General features: G+C 42.8%; 1 protein-coding gene across 1 annotated transcript in view; it reads left to right on the top strand.

Annotated features, from left to right (window-relative positions):
- Positions 1-25,367, top strand: part of LOC145409243 (fibroblast growth factor receptor-like 1) — a gene marked incomplete at its 5' end in the record, with an annotated part of 174,839 nt that overhangs the window by 95,631 nt on the left and 53,841 nt on the right. Inside the window, one exon of the mRNA XM_080279727.1 lies at positions 24,841-25,000. Coding sequence (XP_080135853.1) covers positions 24,841-25,000 — 160 coding nt within the window. The remainder of the gene's footprint in view (positions 1-24,840; positions 25,001-25,367) is intronic.

The following is a 25,367-nucleotide window of genomic DNA, read 5'->3' as shown; positions in this document are numbered from 1 at the left end:
GTTCTGCCTGGAATAATAATCTTTTCCTTCGATGATGTCCTCGTGTCGTAATATACCTAATCCTAGTCCCCGTGTCCTCCAATGTCCCAATCTCTCACCTGACCGATGAGGCGTAATGTCGCGTTATTCGGGTACATAATATCGCGTTATTCGGGTCTGTAATATCGCGTTATTCGAGTCCGTAATGTCTCGTTATGCCATCCATGCTCGTCCGATAACGTGCGCTTCTCGTGGCAATTCTCCTTCCCGCCCTCTCCGATTGTCGCAGCGGTGTCATTTCTGCGCAGTGGTTCGTGTGCTCGCGTATACGGTCGACATCGGTGGGGCAGATTGCTGCGTGATTGAGTTTTGGAAGGAACATGTATGTTGGCTTAGCTGCATCTGGCTTCCCTTTTGTGTGTGTGTGTTTTGGTTGCTTACATTCCTCGTCTATCCCCTTTTTCTTATTACCCATATTTTCTGCAGCCACTATATATGTCTTTAACTTGCTTTCCTTTATTTTTTTCATATGCTTTCCCATACGGTGCTTTTCTGACTTAGATCACTTTCTTTGCTTTCCTGTGGTACCCTAAACATAGCATCTTTTACCCCTTTCCACTATTTTTCCCCACCACCCTCAGTTTTCAGTTTTTTTCTTTCTTTCTTGTTATCTCCTCTCCTCTCCTCTGCGCTTTCAGTTGTGCCTTCATATTCCTTCCCGTCACCTCTCTTCCCTTCTATCCCCATGCCCTTTTCTGTCGCGTTTGTCCCTTTTTCTTCCTCTCCTGTCTTTCTTCCCTTTTTGCCATTCCACCTTGCCCATCTCTCCCTGTGTCCTCCCTCCCTCCCGTCCCTTTTTCCCTCCCGTTTCTCTCTCCCTTTGTCCCTCTCTCCTTCCTTCCCTCCCTCTCCCCGTCCCTTTCTCGGTCTCTTCCCTTTTCCCCCTCCGTTCCTCTTTCCTTTCCGTCTCTCCCCTAGCTTCCCTACGCGCCCCTTCGTGACATCATTATATTTTTATTGTACACTTCCTCGTGACTTGACATAAATTCCGCATTACCCCTGCCTTGCCCCAGCCTGTAACACAACTCTCTCTAATGGCCCCAGCTTGCCTTCCTTTCAGCATTCATAATTTTACCTCAAACTCCCAGCAAGATTGTCCTCCCATGTTCTGTTTTCAAAACTACATGTCTTCTTCCTCAGCCAGTTCCCTTCAGCCAATCCTCTTTAGCCTATTCTCTTTCTATCTGCCATTTCCAGCGTTCATAATTTTGCCTGATCCTTGCTACAGCATTATCGTACCTTGTTACGCATTCAAAACTGCACTCCTCCCTGATCACCCAAGTCTTCCTGCTAATTTCGTTCAGCCATTTCTCCTCAGCCAATTTCTTTCTCTTAGCCAGTTTTGCCTTATCTTCCTTATAACACTGCCATACCCTACGTTGTTATAAAAATGTATTCCATCCTTTTCAGTTAAGTCTCTCCATTCACATCCTTCAGCCAGTTCCTTTTTCTTTCGCTCATTTTGCTTGACCCTTCACACAGCATTGTTCTGTCCCGCTTGGTTCACTTGGTTCACTTCACTCAGTTCCCTCAATCAGCCCCTTCCGCTTCACACAGCTCCTTCAGCCAATTCTCTGCAGGTAGTTCTCTTCACCAGGTCCTTTTTCTTCAGTCAGTTTTGCCTAACATTCCCCACAACACTGTCCTGCCCTGGTCCGTTCTCAAAAATACAATGTTTCCTTTTCAAACATTATTGGTCAATTTGGCTGTCGCCTATATCACGTTCTGGAAATAGCCTTTGCCATCTGTCATCGCAAATATGGTGCTATTTGGAACAGCGTCCTTCGTTTCATAAATTTACTGACCCTTTCATCCTCATTTCTCCTCACCCTTATTTATACTCATCTTTCCTTCTTCCCACTCTAATTTCTACTTTTATTCATTCCTATTTTTCTCCATCACTTGGTTTCCGGTCATCGCTATTCTCTCGCCTGTTTCTGTCTTCTCTTTATCCTTCATTCTTTCTTTTTCACTCTTGTATTAAGATTCTTTATTTACTCTTCAGTACAAGCTCCAACATTCCGGGAAAAGTAGTCGTTGAAGCCCAAGCAGGAGGGTACATGGGAGCAGAGGAATACGTTGATGAATAAATGGGACACTCCATCTTTCCTCATCCTCTGCTTCCCCTGCAGAATCACACCTGTCTGCCTCTCTTACCCTGTCCTTCCCTCTTAGGCTATCTCCTACATCTGCTCCACACCCCTTACACCTGCTCCATACCCTTTACATATGCCCCTTATCCTTTACATCTGCCCTTCCCCGTACACCTGACCTTACATCTGTCTCTTGCCCCTTATACCTGCCCCATACCCCTTACATCTTCCCTTACCCCATACATCTGACCCTTACCCCTGTCCCATATCCCTTACACCTGCCCTTTATACTTTACACCTGCCCCTCACCCCTCATCCCTTACACCTGTCCCTTATTTCTTACAGCGACTCCTCACCCCTCTTCCTTACATCTATCCTTCACCCCTTACACCTGATCCTTACCCAGTACACCTGTCCTTCACATCTTACACCTGTCCCTTACCTCTTACACCTGTCCCTTACCTCTTACACCTTCCCCATACCTCTTACACCTGCCCCTCACCTCACCCCTTATGTCTGCTTCTCACCCCTTTCCTCAGTCTTTACATCTGCTCTTTACCCATTTAACCTGCCTCTTACACTTGCCCCTCACGCCTTACATCTATCCTCCCATCCCTTACACCGGATCCTCATTCATACCCCCTCGTATCTTACACTTTCTTCTCTTAACCCTTCGGGATTCGTTGTTTGGCATCATCTTCATACCTCATTATCAGTCGTCCATCAGTCTAGTTCCCTTATTAGCCCAGTCCTTCATTATCCAAGTCATTAGTCCAGTGTCTTGTCAGCGCATCTCATTAACGTAGTCCCTTATTATTCCAGCCCCTTATTATTCCTGTCCCTCAGTGGCCCAGTCTCTCATTATGAAGCTTCCATTAGCCTAGTCTCTCATTATCATAGTCAATAGTCCAGTCTCTCATTCAAACAGCTTCTTATTAGCCCAGCCCCTCCTTAACCTAGTCATTAGTCCAGTCCTTCATTAGAGAGTCTCATTAGTCTAATCTGCCATCGTATTATCTTTCCCCTCCCTCATTGATTCCCCCTCACCCCCGCACTAGCCCCCATCCCACCAGCTTCCCCTCCCTTCCTCCTCTTCATATGGCAACTCCTGGGGTGAGCGTCGAGCATCATTACCCACCGCATCACAACAGCAAAAGAAGCTTGACTCGGATCTGACTCCTCATATCGTCCTGCACCTACAGCTTCAATTCATCATCATCATCATCATCAGCAGCAGCAGCAGCATAACCGTTTCTCCCACCTAAGATAGGAAGCACGTTCTTTTAGTGATGTCAGTTCCCCTTTTCCTCTCTCCTGTTTCCTCACTTTTTTCTCCACTTCATGACTTCCCTTCCACTCCTTTCCTCACTCTTTTTCGTCTTCCATCATCTATTACCTTTGCCATGTTCCTCATCTCTCGCCACTTGTTCCTCACTCCGCTGTTCCTCACACCTTTTTTTGGTTTTTCCTTCGTCTTCCTTCTTCCACGTCCCTCTCCACATCCTCGGTCCCATCAGCTCCTGTGTAAAGGAACTAATAATAGAGTTGGTTCCATTTACAGTGCTTTTAACTCACCGTATATTTCTGTTACAGCCGCCACCGCCAAGCAGTACAGTGCAATGCGTTGGTCATAACCCAGCTGTCACAGTTGGCTCTAGAAAGAATGCATGCCTCAGAACAGTAGTCTTGTAAGCATCAGAGAATTCATAACATCTCTCCCGGAGCTATTTAGTTTGCGCATTGCACCATAACCTTTTCATATATAATTGATTTAATATTTAATGTTGTTTGCATCAACAGCGTACAAAAGAATATTGAGGTATGGTGAGCAGACTAAATGACTAAATCGTCAAGGAGTCAAGGATGAGGTGTTACGGAATCTCCAAATCCACTTAGAATATGAGCCACCAGCATTATTATTTACTCTAACAGTGCTACTATCATCACAGTCATCATTTTCATCATCACCACCATCATCATAATCATAACCTCTTTGCCACTATTATGAAAATGAGCAGGATGCAAAAACATAAGGAGGAAGACACAGACAGGAGAGAAACTCATCAGAGCAGCCAGAGTGATGGGCCATGTATACGTTCACGTAATGTTCAGGTCTTCGAAATTCTCATTACTGTCTCCCTCTGCAGTAGGCTACCTTTGTTTCTTCAGCTGTACATTACCTCTACAATCAGAACGACTGTCTTTACCACAGCTTTCTATAGCCAAATAATGCCTTCAGCTGCAGCCACAAGTACAACTTCCATTATCTCAGAGCCACCGCTACAACCAGCACCGCAGTCAGTAACACTCAACAACTACCACAGCCATAACCACCTCCACTACACAGCCACTACAAAAACTAAAACGGCAGTTAGTTTAGACCTTACCTTCCCCATATTGAGCTAATATGCACCTCAACTTGCTGCTGACATTAGACATACTTCATAATTAGTCACCTTATTCTTAGATCAATTAGTTTTTCATCATGACCTCTCATGGATTTTTCTTTAAACTTTGGGAGGCTTCCCAGAGGTAGGTGAAATCGTCAGGCGTTAGCCAGATTGAAGTTGAAAAATCGTCAAACGAGGTTTCAGTTAAACAAACTGCGAGACGGACTGAGGGAGAAGTATATCCCCATTCCCCCTTTGTTGGTGTAGGTAATAACCACATCACAGCCCTTGTCAACCCCTCAGCCACTACTTCGACTACTACCACCATTTCCACTAGACAGGGAGTATCAGAACCACAGCCATCGCCACCACACATCCCTTACAAGCACCACAAATACCACTGCAGACACCACACCACCACTGCATCACCCAACCCTCACCGTATACACACCATACAAGAAGCAGCCAGATGTCCATGTTCCGCCGTGCTGCCCCAACACACATCTTCCCCCCCCGTCCTCTTGCTGCGGGTTTCCATGTGCTGACTCGACTAATTTTACGCGCCATGACTCCTTCGTGGGAAAAGCAACTGGGAGCATTAGTGCCTCCATAAATAAACACAGGCTGTAGGACGTCGGGAGGGGGTTATGTAGTAGTTGTCTGGGGAAAAATGATACTGTAATGACACATAATAGCGAGGGGAGGGGAGGAGAGGGGAGATGGGGAAAGTTATTGTTTAGTTTTGAGAGAGAGAGAGAGAGAGAGAGAGAGAGACGCAAAAACAAGTACAGTAAATGAGGAAACGCAGAGACAAGAGAAAAACCGCAAGAACAATTGTGCGAGATTACGAGAACAAAACAGACAGTAAGAGCGATAAGGAACAGACAGAAAACATGATCACTGAAGGGAAAAGGACAAGCAGAATAAGAAATGAATTTAAAAACAAGTGTGAGAGAGAAAAGCAGGAACAGGTAAGAAAGACAGCAAGAATGACAGCAAGAATTAGTGAGTGACATATCCTTATTTACTGAACTTACTCTCGCAAGCTTTCAACCCCTTCAGTCTGATGACGTGTCTTTCAGGTTACCCTTTACCATGCCCGCACAGTTTTATTCAGGTTTGGAGAGATCTTCGAAGGGAAAAAGTCTGACATAGCCTTTATTTTCCCTTCACTACAAGAGGTGTGTCCCTGGCGAAATAAAATTGTCTGGAGTTGGAAAGAATAATCAAAACACGTCACCAATCTGATGGGGTTGATGCAAATGATAACCCAGCCCAAAATTTTTGAAGGTTTTATACCGTTTCATTACGTTGTCGTCTTTTACACTTCCCTCTCGTGCTCGGTCTTCCTCTCATTCTTTTCCACCCACCCACCCCAGAGTGTTTGACAGTGATGCGGGTGGGAGAAGAACGGGAGGGAGACAGAGTGTGGGATGAAGGGACAATGTGGGAGGGTATGTCAGGGAGGGGGCGTGTCGTGGGAAGAGGAATTGTTTGCTGAGTAGAGACAGAAGTACTTGAAGATCCTCTTGCCAAGGTGATCCCTCACAGGTTGCCACGACTAGCAATAGATACACACACAGGTAGACAGATAGATAGATTCATGGTGCCGTCAGACGAATTAGCGTAGCTTAGGACAGATTTCTCGAACTGGAGTTGCCATTTACACCCTTTATTTACCCCCACGAAAAGGGATCGCATGGAGGTTACAAGAACGAAACAGACAATGATGTTATTGTACTGAAAAGGTTAACAGGTTCAGTATGATGACGTCTTGTTTATATATTCTTGCCAATGCAAGATTGTCTTATTCAGCTTAGTTGGGACGTCGTGTAGTGAAGGTAATAATGAAAACTATACGTAAAACCTTCCACCAGTTTGAAAAGTCTCTCCTAAGCTGAATGGAAAGTTTGGAGGTAGATAATATAACGGCGTCATCGTTCTGTTGGAGCTGTCGGTAACCTCTTGAAGTAGATGACGTATTATTTATTGTTTATTTTTGTCATCCCAAGATTGTGTGTGTGTGTGTGTGTGTGTGTGTGTGTGTGTGTGTGTGTGTGTGTGTGTGTGTGTGTGTGTAGCCTTTATCGGCTCCGTCACAGTCAGATTAAACACATTCATTAAATCATATACTCTGGTGGAACAAGAATTAAATGAAAAGTACGTCCTCGAGCTGAAGGGCTTAAGAGCCTGTTTGTTTGTTTTTTGTTTGTTTTCCTGAAGGGCATTATTGCTGGCTGGTATATTCATTTATGAGACAGGTACAGCACCATAGATGACTGGATAGCGGCATTTTATTATGATGAGTTTGCTGTTTTGTTATTGCTCTCATCAAACGATTTTGTTAATCGTTTATATATTTATCTTCATATCAAAGGACATCTGCCACCTAATTAGGATGCTGACCATAGGGCAAAAGGAAACAGAAATGTCCCGACCGTCTTCGTGCATTCACATCTTCAAGGGAGAGCCTAGTGAATGGGACTGACAACCGCAGTATTTATACAGATATCTGTCTGTGAACGTTTAACTAAGTGCTTCAGTTTTGCATAAATATAATTGGAAGTGGGACGAGTACAGTAGGTACCGTAGATAATAATGGGCTAGCGGCTGTAGAAAGACAGCTTTGTACCATGATGTTTAATTTTAGTTCGTTCTTGCCACCTCCATACGTTTTTATTACACTCTGGAATCATATCTAGCAGTGAAGGGGTTAATGAAGGTTACATCTAACCTCTCCAGTGTGGAACAGTACCTTTAAACCAAAAAGAATTGTCTGATCGCAGCGAGAGTATAATGCTAAATGCGTTGTCTGGCTGATGAGATTAACTGTTGTCCCCACGAGACGATTTCTTAACCCTTTCGGTACGATGACATCTATATTTATTTTTAAAGTCGCTATCATCGGGTGATAGACACATCGTAATGAAGGGATTAGAGAAGTGGTCTCCACAGAGCTGAATAAAATCGTTTGGCGGTGGCAGGGAAAAAAAAAGATCGTATTGGAGGTGTAAACATGGTAAGGTCTCATCAGACAGGAATGGCTCGAAGCAGTCCCCAGTAACCCGTTCAGCAAGACGACAGCGTTTTTCTTTCTTATCAGAATGTCAGACGACTTTATTCTGCTTTGGCAGAAGCTCTCAGTGAAGGAATGAACTCTTCCTGTGTGAAGACAGTTTACTTAAGCTTTTGCTTCTACCTTCAGGAGATTTTATTCACTTAGAAGATTTCTCGAAGTGAAAGGATTAGTTGTAGCCCTTTTAATTCATATGCTGACTACTGGCGTGGTCTCCTATGCTGAGTAATATTGTCTGGTAATAGTAGGAATATACTAAAGCACTCTTAGAGCTCATATCTCTGCCAGCGCAAAAAAAAAAAAAATGTATTAGTTACAGCTTAATCCCTTTCCTTTAACTGTCTCACATAGTTAATTCTACGGTCTTAGTCTGCCCTGTTTGTCAGAATCATCGACCGCACAGGATACCTCCGCCAACGCCAATAACATATATGATTTAATCCTTCATCCGAACCCGGGTCTGCCTCAAAATCTACTCAACTATTCCTTCACCCACTTTGAACCTGTCCACCAGATTTCACTAAAATCCGATGATAACTCTTCTGAACTATATTATACACAACCAGTCACGTGTGAATATATAACCTCCATCCAGCTTCTTTGATGGAGGTAAATATGTAAGTCACCGTCGGGTGGTGTTTGGTTGAGAGCTGCCCTATTTACGTCAGAAAAAAAGTTTAGTGAGTTATGGCGCTCTAACCGGCTGTAATTCATAAGGCAGTACATCCGAGGGTTGGCTGCGGCTTATTATTCACATAATACCGTTTAGGGAAGAGCAACTGGCCACTCCCTCCTAAAATATCTGGAAGAAACAGTTAAGCCCCGGGCCGCTGTTATACTGATGGGACAATAAAAAATTGGGAGATAATAATAATAACTAGAACACCGTATTATCGTCCTAGGACAATTTTGATAACAAAAACTTCCCACAGCCATTGCCTACTAGAAGCCGAGCTAGAAAGAGACCTTGAGGTCAAGGTCACTGATCTTATGCATGTCACCTTAGATTATCACAATCTATAAGTCAATCATGTTTGGTGGTTCTAGCTTTAATTCTTCATGGAAAATGAGATAACACCCTAAAAATCCGAAAAAGTCCCAGTTTTTGACCCCAAGCGATCTCAGAGACAATCAACCGACTGGAAACATACTCCTTCCCGCAATGTGGCCGCCTTAATTAAAGCTATGGTGCAGTGAAATTTAAGCTTGCTACCTTAAGCAGTGTCTGAGATAGCGTCCCGGAATCCGTTTATTTTTATTTTTTTATCATTCTGAATAATATCCGAAGGTTCGGTTGATGGACTGCCATTATGTTTGGCCAGAAGCCGCCAGCAGGGCGATTAACCTGGCAAAATTTGAAGGCTCTAGCCCAAAAAGCCACCGACAGGTGACCATTTATTTTTTAAGCGGAAAGAATAGTAAGAATATTGACAAAAACAAGAAAACTTCCCACAAGGATGTGAAAAGCTATAATAATAATAATAATAATAATAATAATAATAATAATACGCTGGTCGTTAATAATCTTGTCGCTGATTGTCAGAAGAAAGTAATAATTATGTAAAATATTAGGACAAAATTAAGTTGTAAATTGTCACACCCCAAAATAATATTGCCCTATATAATGGTGTCATAAAATGTCTGCAGAAAGATAATTCTGTATTAATAATAATAATAGTAATAATAATAATAATAATAATAATAATAATAATTATTATTATTATTATTATTATTATTATTATTATTATAGAATAGCTGTGTCGAATGAGAAGATGTAATGAAGGGAGGATTGAGAACGTACTTTGGAGTGAAAAGGGAGGGGACTGAATACGGAAGAGGGAGAGAGAGAGAGAGAGAGAGAGAGAGAGAGAGTTACAAGGATTCACGACCCACACATACTTATTATTATTATTTACCGGAGGGTTAGTGCCCCTTCCCGGAAAACAACTTACTAAAAAAACAAACAATAAGCCTCGGACAAGGACTGACCAAACGATGACGACCAAGGACCGGACAAAGGACATGGTTATCGGAACGTGGAATGTAAGGGGAGCGAATGATCAGGTGAAAGAGAGAGAGATTGTCCAGGTGCTTGAGGGTGCGAAAGTGGATGTATGTGGAATAACCGAAACAAAGTGGAGAGGAGAAAGTGTGAGAGAATGGGAGTATGGATGGGGTATATGTGCAGGAGTAGGTGAGAATGAGAGGGCAAAGGAAGGAGTATGTATAGTTGTGAGTAAAAGATGGAAGAAGAGCATAAGACAGTATGGATCAGTTGGATCAAGGATTGTGTGGGTAAAGTTGAAAGTTGGAATACAAATGTGGGCGATTGTGTGTGTGTATGCGCCAACGCAAGATCGTGCTAGAAGAGTGAGAGAAGAGTTCTGGACAAATGTGGAAGTGTGCATGGAAAAGTTTGGAAGGAATGAGAGAGTGTTTTTGATTAGTGATATGAATGGTAAAGTTGGGAATGTGAAGGTGGATGGAATAGTTGGTGAGTGGGGTGTGCCTGCTGAGATAGATCAGAATGGGAGTGAGTTAGTGGACATTTGTGCTGGGAGGGGGTTGGTGACAGCCAATACCCTCTTCAGGCATAAAATGATCCACAGGTATACATGGCGAGTGATGAGAAGGGTGGGTGGTGAACTGAATGAAAGGAAGGCAATGATTGATTATGTGTGTGTGGATGAAAGGATTCGAAGATGTGTAATGGATGCAAGAGCTTATAGAGGTTGGGGGAGTGGACTTTCTGACCACTACTTGGTGGTGGCCAGAATTAGAATACAAGTAAGATGGAGGAATAGAAGAAGGGAAAGACGAGAGGAAGGAGTAGTTGCAAGGAGAGTGGAAAGGTTACAAGAGTATGAGAAAAGGCAGAGTATAAGAGAGAAGTGGAGGAACGATTGGGCAAATTTGAATTGGAGCAGTTGGGAGACCCGAAGGTGTGTGCAGGATATTTACAGAAGAAATATGTGCAGCATGTGATGTGGTGTGTGGAAGGAAGAGAAGACGGAGGGGGGGTGCAAGGAACAGCGTGGTGGACTGAAGAGGTGAGACAGGCTGTGGCACAAAAGAAGAAAGCATACAATGAATGGATGAGAAATAGGGACGTGGAAGAAGTTGAGAGGCGGAAGAGAGAGTTATATGTAGAAAGAAAGAGAGAGGTGAAAAGATTAGTAAGAGAGAGTAAGAAGAGAGTGGATGACGAATTTGGAAGGAATTTGAGTGTAAAGTGTAAGAAAATGTTCTGGAAAGAGGTGAAAAGAGTAAGACAGGGTGGAAGTGAAGTTAGCAGGGGAGTGAAAGATAAAAATGGTAGATTACTAATGGAGAAGGGAGAAAAAGTGAGCAGATGGAGAGAACACTTTAAGGAATTGTTGAACATAGAGGATGGAAGTAATGTGAGTATAAGTGGCTGGGGAATGGCTGGGAGAAGGAGGAAGGTGACAAGACAGGAAGAAATCAGTAGGATTGAAGTTGTGGAAGCAATGAAGAAAGTTAAATCGGGGAAAGCCCCAGGAATTGATGGAGTGTGTGGTGAAATGCTGAAGCATGGGGAAGAGATAGTAGTAGAATGGATGTGGAAGATGTGCAGATTGGCCTGGGAGGAAGGTAGAGTCCCGGAGGATTGGAAGTCAGGTATAATTATTCCCTTGTACAAGGGAAAAGGGGAAAAAGAAGTGTGTGGTAATCATAGGGGCATTTGTCTTCTTAGTATAATAGGAAAAGTGTATGGCAGGATACTTATTGACAGAGTTAGAGAAAGAACAGAGAAATTAGTTGGAGAAGAACAGGGAGGCTTTAGGAAGGGAAGAGGTTGTGTAGATCAGATATTCATTCTTAGATCTTTAGTGGAAAAGTTTCTAGAGAAGGGAAAGAAGTTGTATGCGACTTTCATGGATTTGGAGAAAGCATATGACAGGGTGGATAGACAAGGATTGTGGAAAGTGTTAAGAATATATGGAGTAGATGGGAAGTTGTTGAATGCTGTGAAGAGTATGTACGATGGTGCAAAGGCTGCTGTGCGTGTGGATGGTGAACTAAGTGAATTTTTCTCTTTGAAAGTTGGGTTGAAACAGGGATGTGTCATGTCTCCATGGTTGTTCAATCTGTACATGGATGGGGTAATAAAAGAGGTACAAGATAGGGTAGTGGATGTTCGAGTGGCCCTGGTGAGAGAGGATAGTGAATGGAAACTCCCTGTACTGTTGTTTGCAGATGATACTGTGTTGTTGAGTGAAGACGAAGGGGAGCTGCAAGGCTTGGTGGATGAGTTTGGGAGAGTGTGTAAGAAACGGAATCTAAAGGTGAATGTAGGGAAGAGTAAAGTGATGGTCTTTGAGAGAGGTGAAGTCAGTGAATGTACAGCGAGGTTGGATGGTGAGGAATTGGATAATGTGAGTACGTTTAAGTATTTGGGTAGTGTGATGAGTAAGGATGGAGGTTTGGAGGGTGAAGTGCTTGAAAGGGTATAGCAGGGAAGAAAGGTTGCTGGTTCTTTGAAAGCAGTGATAAGAAACAGGGAAGTGAGCATGGAAGTGAAAAAGTTACTACATGACAGTATTGTGATACCAACTCTAACGTACGGAAGTGAAGCTTGGACGTTGTTGGAAGGACACAAGTCAAGAGTGAGAGCAGTGGAAATGAGTTATTTAAGAGGAGCCTGTAGAGTCACATGGAGAGACAGGCTGACGAATGAGGATATAAAGGAGTGTTGTGGTGTGGATGTGGATGTGATAGGAAGCGTTATGAGGAACACACTGAGGTGGTTTGGCCATGTTGGGAGGATGGAGGGTGAAAGACTGACGAAGAGAGTGTATGTGAGCGAGGTGGAGGGGGGAAGAGGGAGGGGGAGGTCGAGGATGAGATGGAGGGATGGGGTGGAGAGGTATATGAGAGAGGGGGGTGTGAGTTGGGAGCAGGGCAGTGAAATGGCGGGGGACAGGGCGACTTGGAGGCGATTTGTTTGTGGCCACCCCAAACGGGATTGAGGCGTCTGGCAATAGATAGATAGATAGATAGATATTTATTTTTATTACCAATGTCTTTAACTAAAATCCAGGCCCCAGTGTGGTGAGTAGGCGGTAGTATGGAGGAGATAGTCTGAGCCCGCATTCATGAAAGTTCTTGGGCTTAAAACGTGTTTAAGATTTCTTGCTTCGCCTTTCGTTTTCCCTCAAACAGCTGCCAAACAATTCACAGCCACAGTAGAACGAATAGTCAAAGAAAAAAACAAACAAACAAACGCACGAATAATTGTTAGTGGTAACACACTGCTGTGGAGACTTGCTAATCGTAAGGATTGTTTAGTATCCTTTGTGAATACGTTTCCTGGTATTTATAATTGTTGACAGTTAAGGCCAGCCACATTATCTCGAACGAAGGCTGGGGGAGTGGGTGGGAGTTTATGAGAGGGGGAGGAGAGGAGGGGACAGGGATGTGTTAAGGAGGGGAAGACGATAGGACTGTGCTGTGAAAGGGAGAAGGAAGTGGAAGGAGCAGGGCTGAAATGTGTAGTGAAGGGGGCAGGTCGGAAAAGGAAGGAAGGGCTGTTATGTGTTGGAAGGGCCTAGAGGGGAGTGAAGGGAGGGGGTGGGGGAGGGAAAGGCACTGTTAGGTGGGTAGAAAATACAGAGCCATGCTGTGGAGGGAGGGTCGGATTGTGTTAGAAAGTCAGTGGGAAGCAGTGGGAGGGAAGATATGGGATAGAGAGCCATGCCTGGGGGGGAAGAAGAGAGGAACTATTAGGGAGGTAGGTGAGGATTGCAATGAGGGAGGAAGGAAGGAGGACTGTATTAGGGCGTGGAGGTGATGGAAGGTTGTGTTGGACGGGAGGGATGGGTGGACGAGGGAAGAATAGCTGTGTCGAATGAGAAGATGTAATGAAGGGAGGATTGAGAACGTACTTTGGAGGGAAAAGGGAGGGGACTGAATACGGAAGAAAGAGAGAGAGTTACAAAGATACACGACCCACACAGACTTTACGTTCCCTACGAGTCAGTCCGGCATCAAAACTAAAATAGTACTCAAGTTGTAGAAACAGGAGAAAAGGATAGCATAGCAGAAGGCTCTCTCCTTCACTCTTCAGACCGTCCGATTTTTGCCTTACAGGAAAAACAAAGGTGAAAAGTAGCACCTTGCAGGGTTTGAAATGCCTGAAGGACATTTCATAGGATCGAGAGAAAGTAGAATATAATGGAAATGGAAAAGCTGAGCATACGGCCATATATAAATCCTATTTTAACCTTGTACATGCACTTTTTATTTATTTCTTATCTATAAAGAAGGAAGGAGGTCTGAACTATATACTGTATTTAATTGCTGTGTATGTGTGCAAAAATCTACACCCCCATGCATGTGCATGTAACGCATATGCTGAAACATGTCTATGCCAGTACTTGGACACATCATATGCTTATACACCCATATATATTTATCCATGCTTCATGTCCTGAGAGATCAGACAAGGATAAGACTATCTTGGTGACGCGATGACCACACCTGGTACAGCATATTTGGTCAGGTTAGGTCAGGTCAAGTTGAGTCAGAGTATGAGTCGCCACTCTACCCTCTGCACCCCAGAGACAGGATACACTCTTCCTCGTATCCATGTACCCATATACATGTGCACTTTCATATTCCTATGAATACACACTTACTTTCGTGCATGTATAATACCAATCACATCAAGATGTATATCTAATCCCTTTTTACAGCTATTTATGGTTTACCTTTCGACCACGCTCCTAGGGAGTTTATTCCTGCCATTTACAGTGCAGAGAGAGAGAGAAAAGAAAAGGGGGGGAGGAAGAGGATTTTCCGCTCGGAGGGGGAGAAGCAGGGGAGGAAAAAGATGTGTGTGTGTGTGTGTGTGTGTGTGTGTGTGTGTGTGTGTGTGTGTGTGTGTGTGTGTGTGTGTGTGTGTGTGTGATATGCATCTGGTGTGGTGGAGGGGAGAGTAGGCAGAGGCTGCAACCACCACCACCACCACCACCCTGTCCAAATTACCGCTCATATGTGTGTTTTTCCCAGGCCCCCTACCCTTCCCATCCCATTCCCCCCTGCTGTCCCCTATCTCAAAGTTCTTTCCTCTTCCCCTTCTTCCTCTCCCTCTTACATTCTGCCCTCTTCCCTCCTCCCTCTCCCCTTGCCATGCCTCCTACCTCTGCCCTCCTTCCATAAGCCCCCTTTCGCTTCCCCTCCCCCTCTACTCCCCTACTGCCACACACCTTCCCTCCAAGATATTTTGCCTTTTCTCGTTGTACTGTCTGTTAGTGGGCGATTCTTGTGCTGGAACGGCGCATTAGTAAGGCAAACTGCAGCCCGGGTCACAATGGAACGAAAAAACAAAACAAAAAAAAGTGTAGTGTCTTGGCCTGACTGTTTTTAGTTCTGGTATATATTACTGCTGGCTTCATGAAATTGTACCCATTGTTTCTTCTCCGAGTTTGTTTTTACTCTTGGATTATAATAATTTCACTGTATTAATGTAAGCCCCATCTGGGATTTTATTTTCGTTTACTGCGGAACCGACAAATATTTTCTTATGTTGCCTGTCATTATCTCCCGCCTGGTGAGACGAAAATATTGGCGCCTGCATCTGTGTGTGTGTGTGTGTGTGTGTGTGTGTGTGTGTGTGTGTGTGTGTGTGTGTGTGTGTGTGTGTGTGTGTGTGTGTGTGTGTGTGTGTATTACCAAAATATCTCAAAATCAAGTTGGCAAATTGTATCCAAAGTTTGTGGACAGTATCTCGGGATATGTGGTATGTTGGTTAATAATTTCGGAGAAGCTGTGATGATATACCTCCGATTGCCAGAGAATTACTGATATAGTTTTTTTTTTTTCTTATTTTAGACAAGAACGCAAAAAGAAGAGTGAAACGTATCGAGCGAAATTCTAAGCCTTTTTTTATTTTTCGATTTTGTCATTTTTGTTATCGCCCTCCTAGCAAGCCGGTAATGCAATCGCCTGCGTTTGTGTATGTGTCTGTCTGTTCTGAACTGATTCGATTTTGGCGACATTGCGATTATATGCCTTCGATGGCCAGAGGATTACTAACGTAGCTTTTTACTGATGGCGGGATATTGGCATTCGTGGGCGAATGCTTTGGCTTTTATTCTAATTGTTGTTACTGTTTACTCCTTCCAGCTGTTGGTATTTATAGTTCTCTGGTAATTATTCTCGCATAATTCTGTCATCTTCACTCATTTCAGTGTTTTTCACATAGAGAGAGAGAGAGAGAGAGAGAGAGAGAGAGAGAGGGGGGGGGAAGAGAGATTTAAATAATCAGTTTAGATATTGCCAGCTAGATTTAAGTAACCAAATTAAAGATTGCCAACGTTCCCAGGGCGATGGAGGATGTAGCCACAAAAAAATCTCTAGCATTCAAAGACCTTGCAAAAGTCAGTATATTCCACTCATAAGCGTTGCCACATTTCACACTTTTCTCAAAATATTCATATCTTTGCCGTTCCTTCCTTCCCTTCCCCCATACTCGCATCCCTTCCCCCATACTCGCATCCCTTCCTGTGCTCTTCGAAAGCCTCCCCTCACCTCCCTGAATTTTCCCGTCCCTCCCTTCAACCATTCAGAACCCTCCCTCTCTCCCACCAGGCTAATATTCCGCACAATTATTTTTAGTGTAACGATGCCATTTTTAACCCCGGTAGTTAATGGTATGGCAGGCTGAGTATACTTTTATGGTGAGCTGGGGCTACACTGATATGGTGGCTGAAGATATGGTAGCATAATACGAGTACGGTAGGTGGTGGTATGGTATGGTAGTGGTGGTATTGCAGGTGATGGTGTAGTACATTATGGTGACAGCAGCCCCATATCCATCATCTCCAGCTCTTAATTTTCACGTATTTATGTGCCGTATCTGGATTTAAACATGTGTTATTGCTTCAGGGTCTGTGTTTATGTATTTTTTGTCAGTTTTCGTCTGTCATCTATAATTCTCTTCAATGAATTTTTATATCTATGTCTTCCGATTCATAGCTTTGTTAACATGAAGGTCTGGGTGCAAAGAGATGTTCTTATTGTATATCCTTAGATGGTCAGATCGGTTACATAAAACCTCACAGTACCCTGTGAGAGAAGTACTCTATATAGAGTTGGGTCTGTGGTTGGTACAATAATAGCATATAAATTTGGAAAGGCTGGTTTCGTTATTGAGAGTTTAACCCACGCCTCTCATCGTCACCACGTGTGGCACCCATCGTTACTACCATTACCCCTCACCATCACCACCACCACCACCACCACCCACCAACATTACTATTGCCAAGCCCGCAGACTGTAAGCAAAATTCCTTGTAAAGAGCATAATTTAAAATGCTGCTTCAGTTCATGCCTATGGTACTGATCATTGTTGGCTACTGATTGGAACTTGAAATAATACTCGTGTAATGGTAAAAAAAAAAAAAAAAAAAAAGTAGAATATTAGTATTTACTAGTGCTTTTGCTGGCTACGCCCTCAGGCGCTTTGCCCTGCCAGGCGCGTGCGCGTGACGGCCGTGCGGCGGCCAAAACACCCTCTCGTAGGACATCAAAGACCGACTCAAGATTCACGAGGGCTGTGTGTGGAAAGTTTCATTAACAACCTTGCCAGAGTTTGGAGCTACACGTACATACATGCATACAATCTCAGTATCAATGATGTGCTATAGTAGATGTTCGTACAGCAGTACAAAGACCATTGTTGTCACCTCCACCACCACCACCATTACCGTTACCGTCAGGTCTATCCACCACCATTACCATTACTACTGTTGCACACTACAACCATTTAACCCCACCACCAATACCTCCAGTACCACAACTGTTACTCTGACTTCCCCATCACAACCACAAACAATCATTGACACCATCACCACTAGATCATTACTACTACGATCATCACTACAACCACCATCATTACTACCATCACCACAATCGATTACCTCAACACCACTGCATACCACCATTACAACTATCATCATCACTACTACCACTGTCACTACTATCTTCATCAATACTGCCACTAACACCACTACTGCAGACATCATTACCACCATTACAACTATCATCATCACTACAACCACTATCACTACTATCTTCATCACTACTGCCACTAACACCACTACTGCAGACATCATTACTATTATTATCACCACTCAGTCATCACACCTCTGCAGCTACTTACACCACCAACATCACTATCAATATCACCGTCACTGTGATCATTACTGTCATCACCACTATAACTATCCCATATCAGCCCCGCCATTCTCATAACCAAGTACCTGCATTTGTTGGATATCTTAATCATTATAACCAAGTATTCATTAGATATATGAATCAGAGATTATTTAGAATAGTGAAAATATTCTCCTTTACACTGTTCATGCCTCCTAAAATTGTGAAGAAGTGTGTGTGTGTTTTTTTTTTACATAAATACTGAAGTTGTCTCGGTGTTGATAACTTCACTTAAATTGCAGACTTTGAATTTAATGGCACTGTACTGGAGAGATCAAGTTCTCTACAAAAATATAAGTTGTTGCCAATACTGGTACAGAGATACACAACCCAGTGGCGTGACACCCAACGATCTCGTATACTGTATTAGAGAATTGCCTGCTGAAATCTTAGGCCCTTCAATCCAAGACGTATTTTTTTTTTCTTACTTTAGTCGTGCTGCCATTAGGTAATATCATTATGCATAGAATAGACTCTAGGAACTGGAAAGGTTAAGTGTAGCATTCATTAATCCTTTCACGACTAGAGGCCCTACCTAGCTTCGGTAAGATCTTCTGGAGGTAGAAAGAATACATCAGAAACACTTGTCATTGGTAAGTTAAAATGAAGGAGCTAGAGCGCTTGACAATGACTCAAAGTGAGATAATGCGTGATATCAAGTATATTAAATTTATTGGTGAGGGCACGTTTGCCCGAGTGTCCCTGGTGACGTACAAGGGCCGACCTGCTTGCATGAAGGCCGCTAAAGTGTCGGACTACGCTCATTTGATCCCTAAAGAAGCCAGAGTGCTGTGTGATGTGGCAGGGGCTGGGGGAGCTCCACGCTTGTACGCCTTTGCCAGTGACCAGCCACTCATCATCATGGAGTACTGCAGGGGCATCACGCTAAAGAAATTGGCCCTGGACAACTCTGATTTTGACCGAAGTCAAGTGTACAGCCTTTTGATGGATGCGGCATTAAAGGTGTCGGAGGTACACGACAAAGGATACTCGCATAATGACCTTCACGCTGACAACATCATCGTGTGCGGCTCCCCAGGATTGTTCACCACCCGCATCATAGACTTCGGGTTTGCCAAAAAGCTGAGCGTGGAGAAGTGGGTCTCAGGCGGGTCGTGCTTCATCAGTGAGGTGTACTTGGACGTGAGGACCACGGTGGCCTGTGTGTGTGAGCTGACGGGTGCAATCCCTTGGGAGGCGGTGGATGAGGTGACGGCCAGTGTCATTCATGGGGGAGATATTGAGAACGGCAGCAATCCCATGGCTCGCCTGGTGGTCACACTCCGGTGCCTGGTCATCCATGCCAGTCAGAACGAATGTCACGATGAACAAAACAGTGATGATAACTGTCATGATCATTAACGGTGGTTGTATAGTAGCTGACTGTGTTAACTACTCGAGTTTGACTTCTATATGCTCTTTTATTTATTTACGTATTTACTGTGTATACGTGACAGTTTCTCTCTCCTTGCAAGTTAGTCTACATGCAGTTTTGTTTTCCTTTGCAGGTATTAGCTTATTTACCTTCCAGGTATCAATCACTTGTATTCTTTTTGCAGGTATCAGTTATTACAGTACAGTATATCATTTCTGGGCAGGTACTGATTATACGTGTGGTTTTCTTTACCCTACAGGTGCAGATAAATTCTGGTTTCTTCTAAGCTAAAATTTTCACATTTAGGCAAAATTTAGTCTTCCTCCATCAGTCCTTATATTCTAAATTATGATTGATACAGACCAGCAGTGAAGTGAGTTGCATGCCACTTACAGTACGTACATTACATAAATACTGTAGACTTATCGAGGTCAATAATAGTGGTAGTCTACCATGGATGGCATCATCAGCGTAACAGTTAAGTGGTGGGGTTAATGGTTGAATAGAGCGTCTCTCTCATTACCTCTGAAATAGGCTGCTATAACCAAATAAATAAATAAAAAATAAACAATAGTTTCTGAAGAATACTAACGAAACGAGTATGATGAAACCATTCGTTTATAAACCGGTAAACGGACTATTAACAAGGAGATACACTGTATGCGTCCAGTAGTCCAACCATCTTTATTTGTACTCCACGGGCATGGTCCTACTGCCTCCCCCCCCCAAAAAAAAAAAACACTCAGCATACCCAAGGTTGTAATAATGTTTAACAGAAATTTGCAATAATTAACGTTTATGTTTTCTCTATCGACGTAAAGTACAATTAGTATTTGAATCACACCCCCATTCCCTCCTTTCATAAGTTTCTGGATATGCTGCTAGCTGAAGAGCCGTATGTATGGAATATTGGTGTGTCAGACGTAATACGAGGACCAAACATTGTAACTGCATGGTACAGTAGCCTACTGTTGCTCCCAGTATTCTGTTCAAGCCAGCATCAGAGATTCCTAATTATCCATGGAAAACTTATTTAAAAAAAAAAAAAAAAACTCACTAAGTGCAACACCAGCAACCACCAACTGGTCTAAGGGCCAAGTATCTGAGTCTGCCATGTCACCTTGACCTTCGGCAAATTATTCTCAGATTCAAATGACCCTGTTCTTGCCTAACCCTTAACACTTCCACCAGCTGTGGTTCAAATCAGATCAAAGTGTTTGAACTGACTTTGTCCACTGACCTTGACATCTGACCATTCCTTGTGACCCTGACCTTTTGCTGATTATTCTGAAAAACGAATATCTTTATCGCTGCTTTAACCTGAGCCCTTCCACAAATTTTAGTCTACATCACATCAAGACTGTTTAAGCTGGCCTTGTCATGTGGTCCAGGAGGCGGATGCACTAACACGTCCCCGTAAGGTCCCCGTAAGGCCGCCGCCGCTACGGTCCCCGTACGATAGTCGGTGTTTTGCTATGTACTAACATTTCTCCCACCATCGTACGGTGACCGTAAGGCTAAGGGCGGGGAAAAACTCGCTGTGTTTGAGGGAATTTTTCCCCGCTCAGCTGATGGTCGCTTTGGCCAATCACAACGCAGGATGCTTCTCTGCCTAGACGCTTCAGCCAATCATCTTGTTTGGTGACACTGACTCTCAGCTGAGAATACTCAAAAACAAAACAGAGGACAGGCTTGGATGAAATACATGAAGTGTTGTCAGTTTGGGAAGTGCAGTGAGCAGAAAGCATTACTCACAATATTACCAGCATAGCTACTGCTGTATGTTGTGCAGCAGTACTGCACATTACTATTATACAATAATGTACGAGTACATTAAAGTGCCTTCAGTATACTGTACAGACTGAATCGCTCTTATATTTAACATTTCAGCCGTACAACACTTACTTTTGCCAGATTCCATCCCTCCTTTGAAGTTTTGAATAAATATATACTCGGGTTAATCTTTAATTTTTATGACATGGAATTTAGTGGTTTTAGTGAAAATTTTGGTCTAATCTGTTTATATTAAGATTTTGTACTTTTATGTGGCCATAACAATTATGTGAGGATCCAAATTTTGTCCTTACTCTCAGAAGGCACAAATCAAAAGCCAAAAACCATAAAATCAAACCAACATAACAGGCTTTTATGACCGTTTTGGCTTTTTTTTTTTTTTTAATTAATTGCCCTCTTGAAATGTCAAAATTCCCCTTGCCCTGTTCACACAACTATCTTATGCTAACTCAACATAACCCTATACTTAAATTAGCCTAGCTTAATAAATTAACATAATTTTAACCCACCCCATTCCAGTAATAAACTACCCTAACTTAACCTAAATTTAAAATAATCAAGTTTAAGCTAAAAGTAACCAAGGCTTAACCCAATTCTTACACCAACCTAATCTCACCTAACCTTAAATTAGCCTAACATTAGTTTAACATAGCTAACCTTATCAATACTCAATCAAAAAATAAACAGATCTTACCTAACAAAAATAAACCTAATCTAACCAACATTTAACCTAACCTAACCTAATTCTTAAATTAACCTAACCTAACCCAGTGCTAACCTAACCTTACATGAGCCCAAATTAAACTATGCTAACCTTACAATAATCCAGTCCACATATAAACAAACCTAACCCAACAAAAATTAACCTAATCAAAAATAACCTAACCTTGATTTTAAATTAACCTAACCTATCTTGAAACTATATTAGAAAAGGGATTTTTTTTTCTAGGGGCTTGACCTATTAGGCTATTCTCCTAGAGGTTTTTGTCCTGACGGTGTACTCTACTGCACAACAGAACATATTATACTATTCTACAGCACTACACCTTACACTGTTTCACACTAACATTGCTGTACATTACTATAAACTACATTAAAGCACACTATAATTTTCTACCAACCTAAAGCATACGTTAATACTGTAAAACACTAATTTATAGTACTACACAACAGTGATGAGCATATAATACAGTAGAACACTAATGAACACATACTGAAACCACCAATTTACACTAATGTACAATTCAGCGCACTGTATATTGTTGTACAGCACCCCTATTAACTAACCAGCTCAGTGAAATAATTCGTTTACACGAGAGAATGCTTAATTCAATTTATTTTTGGGTGTCTGAAAGATACGGTAGACGTTAAGGTTGGTCGGGCCCAACCTTAGCGGCGATCGTAACTCCGGCTCCCGTAAGGTCTCCAAAAGTGTTTAGTGCATGTCAACATCCGACGCCGCTCCCTTTTCCCCCGCCCGTAGCGAGTTACGGGACCGCAACTGCGTTAGTGCATCCGGCCCCAGATCTTTGATCAGTTATTTTCAAAGCAAATAGGTCAGCCTTTTGGGAAATCGTCAACGCATCCACCCAGTTTGATCCAATAAAGATCAAAAGTATTTTAGTTGTTTTCTTCACACACAGATAGTGGATCGAACTCTGACCTTGCCTTGTGCTCTTGACTTTAACTGATTGTTCTCAAAGCTGAAAACATTTGTTCTTGCCTAACCCTTAACCTATCCAGAAGGTTTGGTTGAAATCAGATCAAAACTGTTTGAGTTGACCTTGCCCTGTAACCCTGACCTTCCCTCTAATCTTAACCTCATACTGATTATTCTCAAAATTGAATCCTTTTAGTTTTGCTCTATCCTCAGCCCTTGCACATTTTTTTTTTCTAAATCAGATAAAACATCTTAAGCTGACCTTGGCTTTTGATCTGTTGTTTAAAAGAAGAGGCTTACTCCGTGGGTGACCCTCAGTTCTTCCACCAAGTTTAACTGAATTTTTTTTTTTTTTTTTTTTTGCTGTTTTGTTCACGAACACACACACACACACACACACACACACACACACACACACACACACACACACACACACACACACACACACACACACACACACACACACACACACACACACACACACACACACACACACACACACACACACACACACACACACACACACACACACACACACACACACACACACACACACACACACACACACACACACACACACACACACACACACACACACACACACACACACACACACACACACACACACACACACACACACACACACACACACACACACACACACACACACACACACACACACACACACACACACACACACACACACACACACACACACACACACACACACACACACACACACACACACACACACACACACACACACACACACACACACACACACACACACACACACACACACACACACACACACACATATGGATCGAACTTTGATCCTACCCTTGACCTTTGATGCTTATTTTCAAAACTGAATCACTTGGTTCTTGCCTTGCCTTCCTCCCAGGTCTGGTGTAAAGTGAATAAAATCTGTTTAAGTTCATTTTGCCAGATTAAACTTGGACAGACCCAGTAATCTTGATCTTTGACCTTGTATCCTCATAAAGAATAGGTTTGCTTTCTTTTTTTACATATCAAGGCAACCACAACGTTTGGTTAAAATAAGATAGAAACTATTTAAGTTATTTTGTTCACACACACACACACACACACACACACACACACACACACACACACTGATCTTACCATAATAATCTTCTCTCGGCTTGCGAGTCGCAGGTGTAAAAAGTTAAAGCAAAAGGCATGGTTTGCAAGCTTGGTAGGCTTTCAGTAATTAACTGCCACTGGGTGTGATACACTAGGCTACACAATACCATTGTGTTACACAATACTACTGTATTACTTAGTTACGAACCCAAGAATTGAAGCCATATTCGGAAAAGTTTTTTATTGAGAAGATACATCGTACCTACAGAGGGTCCAAACCGGGCCGAGTATCTTCCCAATAAACAATTTTTTTAAAACATGGATGCTATTATTCCTCAATATGAATAATCCACGGAGCTGTTATATGAAGACAGTCTTAATTACACACTGTAGCTGCAAATGCTGTTAATGAATTAGGTTCCTGGCTGACGTTTTACATAACTTTCAGACTTTCAGTTACCCAGTGTCCTTAAGTCTGTCATCTTATCTTCCCCATCTGGTAATCGTAGCCGAATTTCACTTGAGAATGGAAACGCCATTCTGTATTCAAACTCCACAACATAATTTTAGTGTTGCATATCTTGGCACAGGTGTTTACTGATAATATACATTCTCTCCCGGCAAGTTCTGTGCTATGGTTTAGCCATCTTAACTTGGCGGATTATTTTTTCCTCTTATTTCCCTTAGCGCAGGGGCAAAATAAGACAATATTACGGCTCAACATCCTATCCATAGCACTTCATCGTGCTTAGCACCATGTTCTAATATTAATATCTCGTTACAGGCACAGCTCAGTAGTTAACTCATTCCATGTGACGATTTGTTTTCATATTCCTGCTACTTACGGACGATTTTATTAAGTTTAGGAGAGGTTTTCTGAACTTGAAGGGTTAGGGACAACATTAACTTCTGGAAGACGAAAGTTTTCCCCATTTTAAAAAGAGTCGTCCGAATGTAGCAATACTGAAGGAAAATGATAAATCATATGATTGACGTGATTAAAATCTGGAGATGGCAATCTTAGGCTAAATTGAAATTAACAGAGTATAAGATGCATGTTTTGTTTGTCAGGGCGGTGAGGTGATCCCTGAGGATGGGTGGGAGCGGCTGAGAGTGCAGGGGAGGACACTAAGGATTCGTGAGGCAGCGGTAGCCGACCAGGGCATCTACGAGTGCTCGGCCGTCAACGGATTCGGCAAGGAGACATACACCATTACCCTCATCGTCATTGGTACGTCATTCTCTCCTCAACGAAGTCATATTATCCGTCTCACTAGAACAGAGAAGGTATGTATGAATCTTTGGTGGTCAACAGATTCGACAAGGAGACATACGCCATCACGCTCATCATGGTATGTCAGTCTCTTGTTGGAGATGAGCCGTTAATAATAAAATATTTGCCTCGAGATCCCGAAATTATCTTGTGATCGGCTGTCTCTCGTAACGATGATCTGGTTTTACAGGAAAAACAGAGCGTATATTTCCTGTTCCTGTCGTTCTTCCTGTGAAACCAAATGTTGGATACGAAAGGAAGCTTATCAAGCTAAAGAATTTTATATAATTTTCTGGGAAGGAGAAGGGAAGGATAACGCAGAAAT

This window comes from Coenobita brevimanus, chromosome 80 (genome assembly GCF_032717465.1).
Source record: "Coenobita brevimanus isolate Jiangsu-jjx chromosome 80, ASM3271746v2, whole genome shotgun sequence".
NCBI lineage: Eukaryota > Metazoa > Arthropoda > Malacostraca > Decapoda > Coenobitidae > Coenobita > Coenobita brevimanus.
The sequence above is the reverse complement of the archived record's forward strand: the minus strand, read 5'-3'. Positions and strand labels throughout refer to the sequence as shown.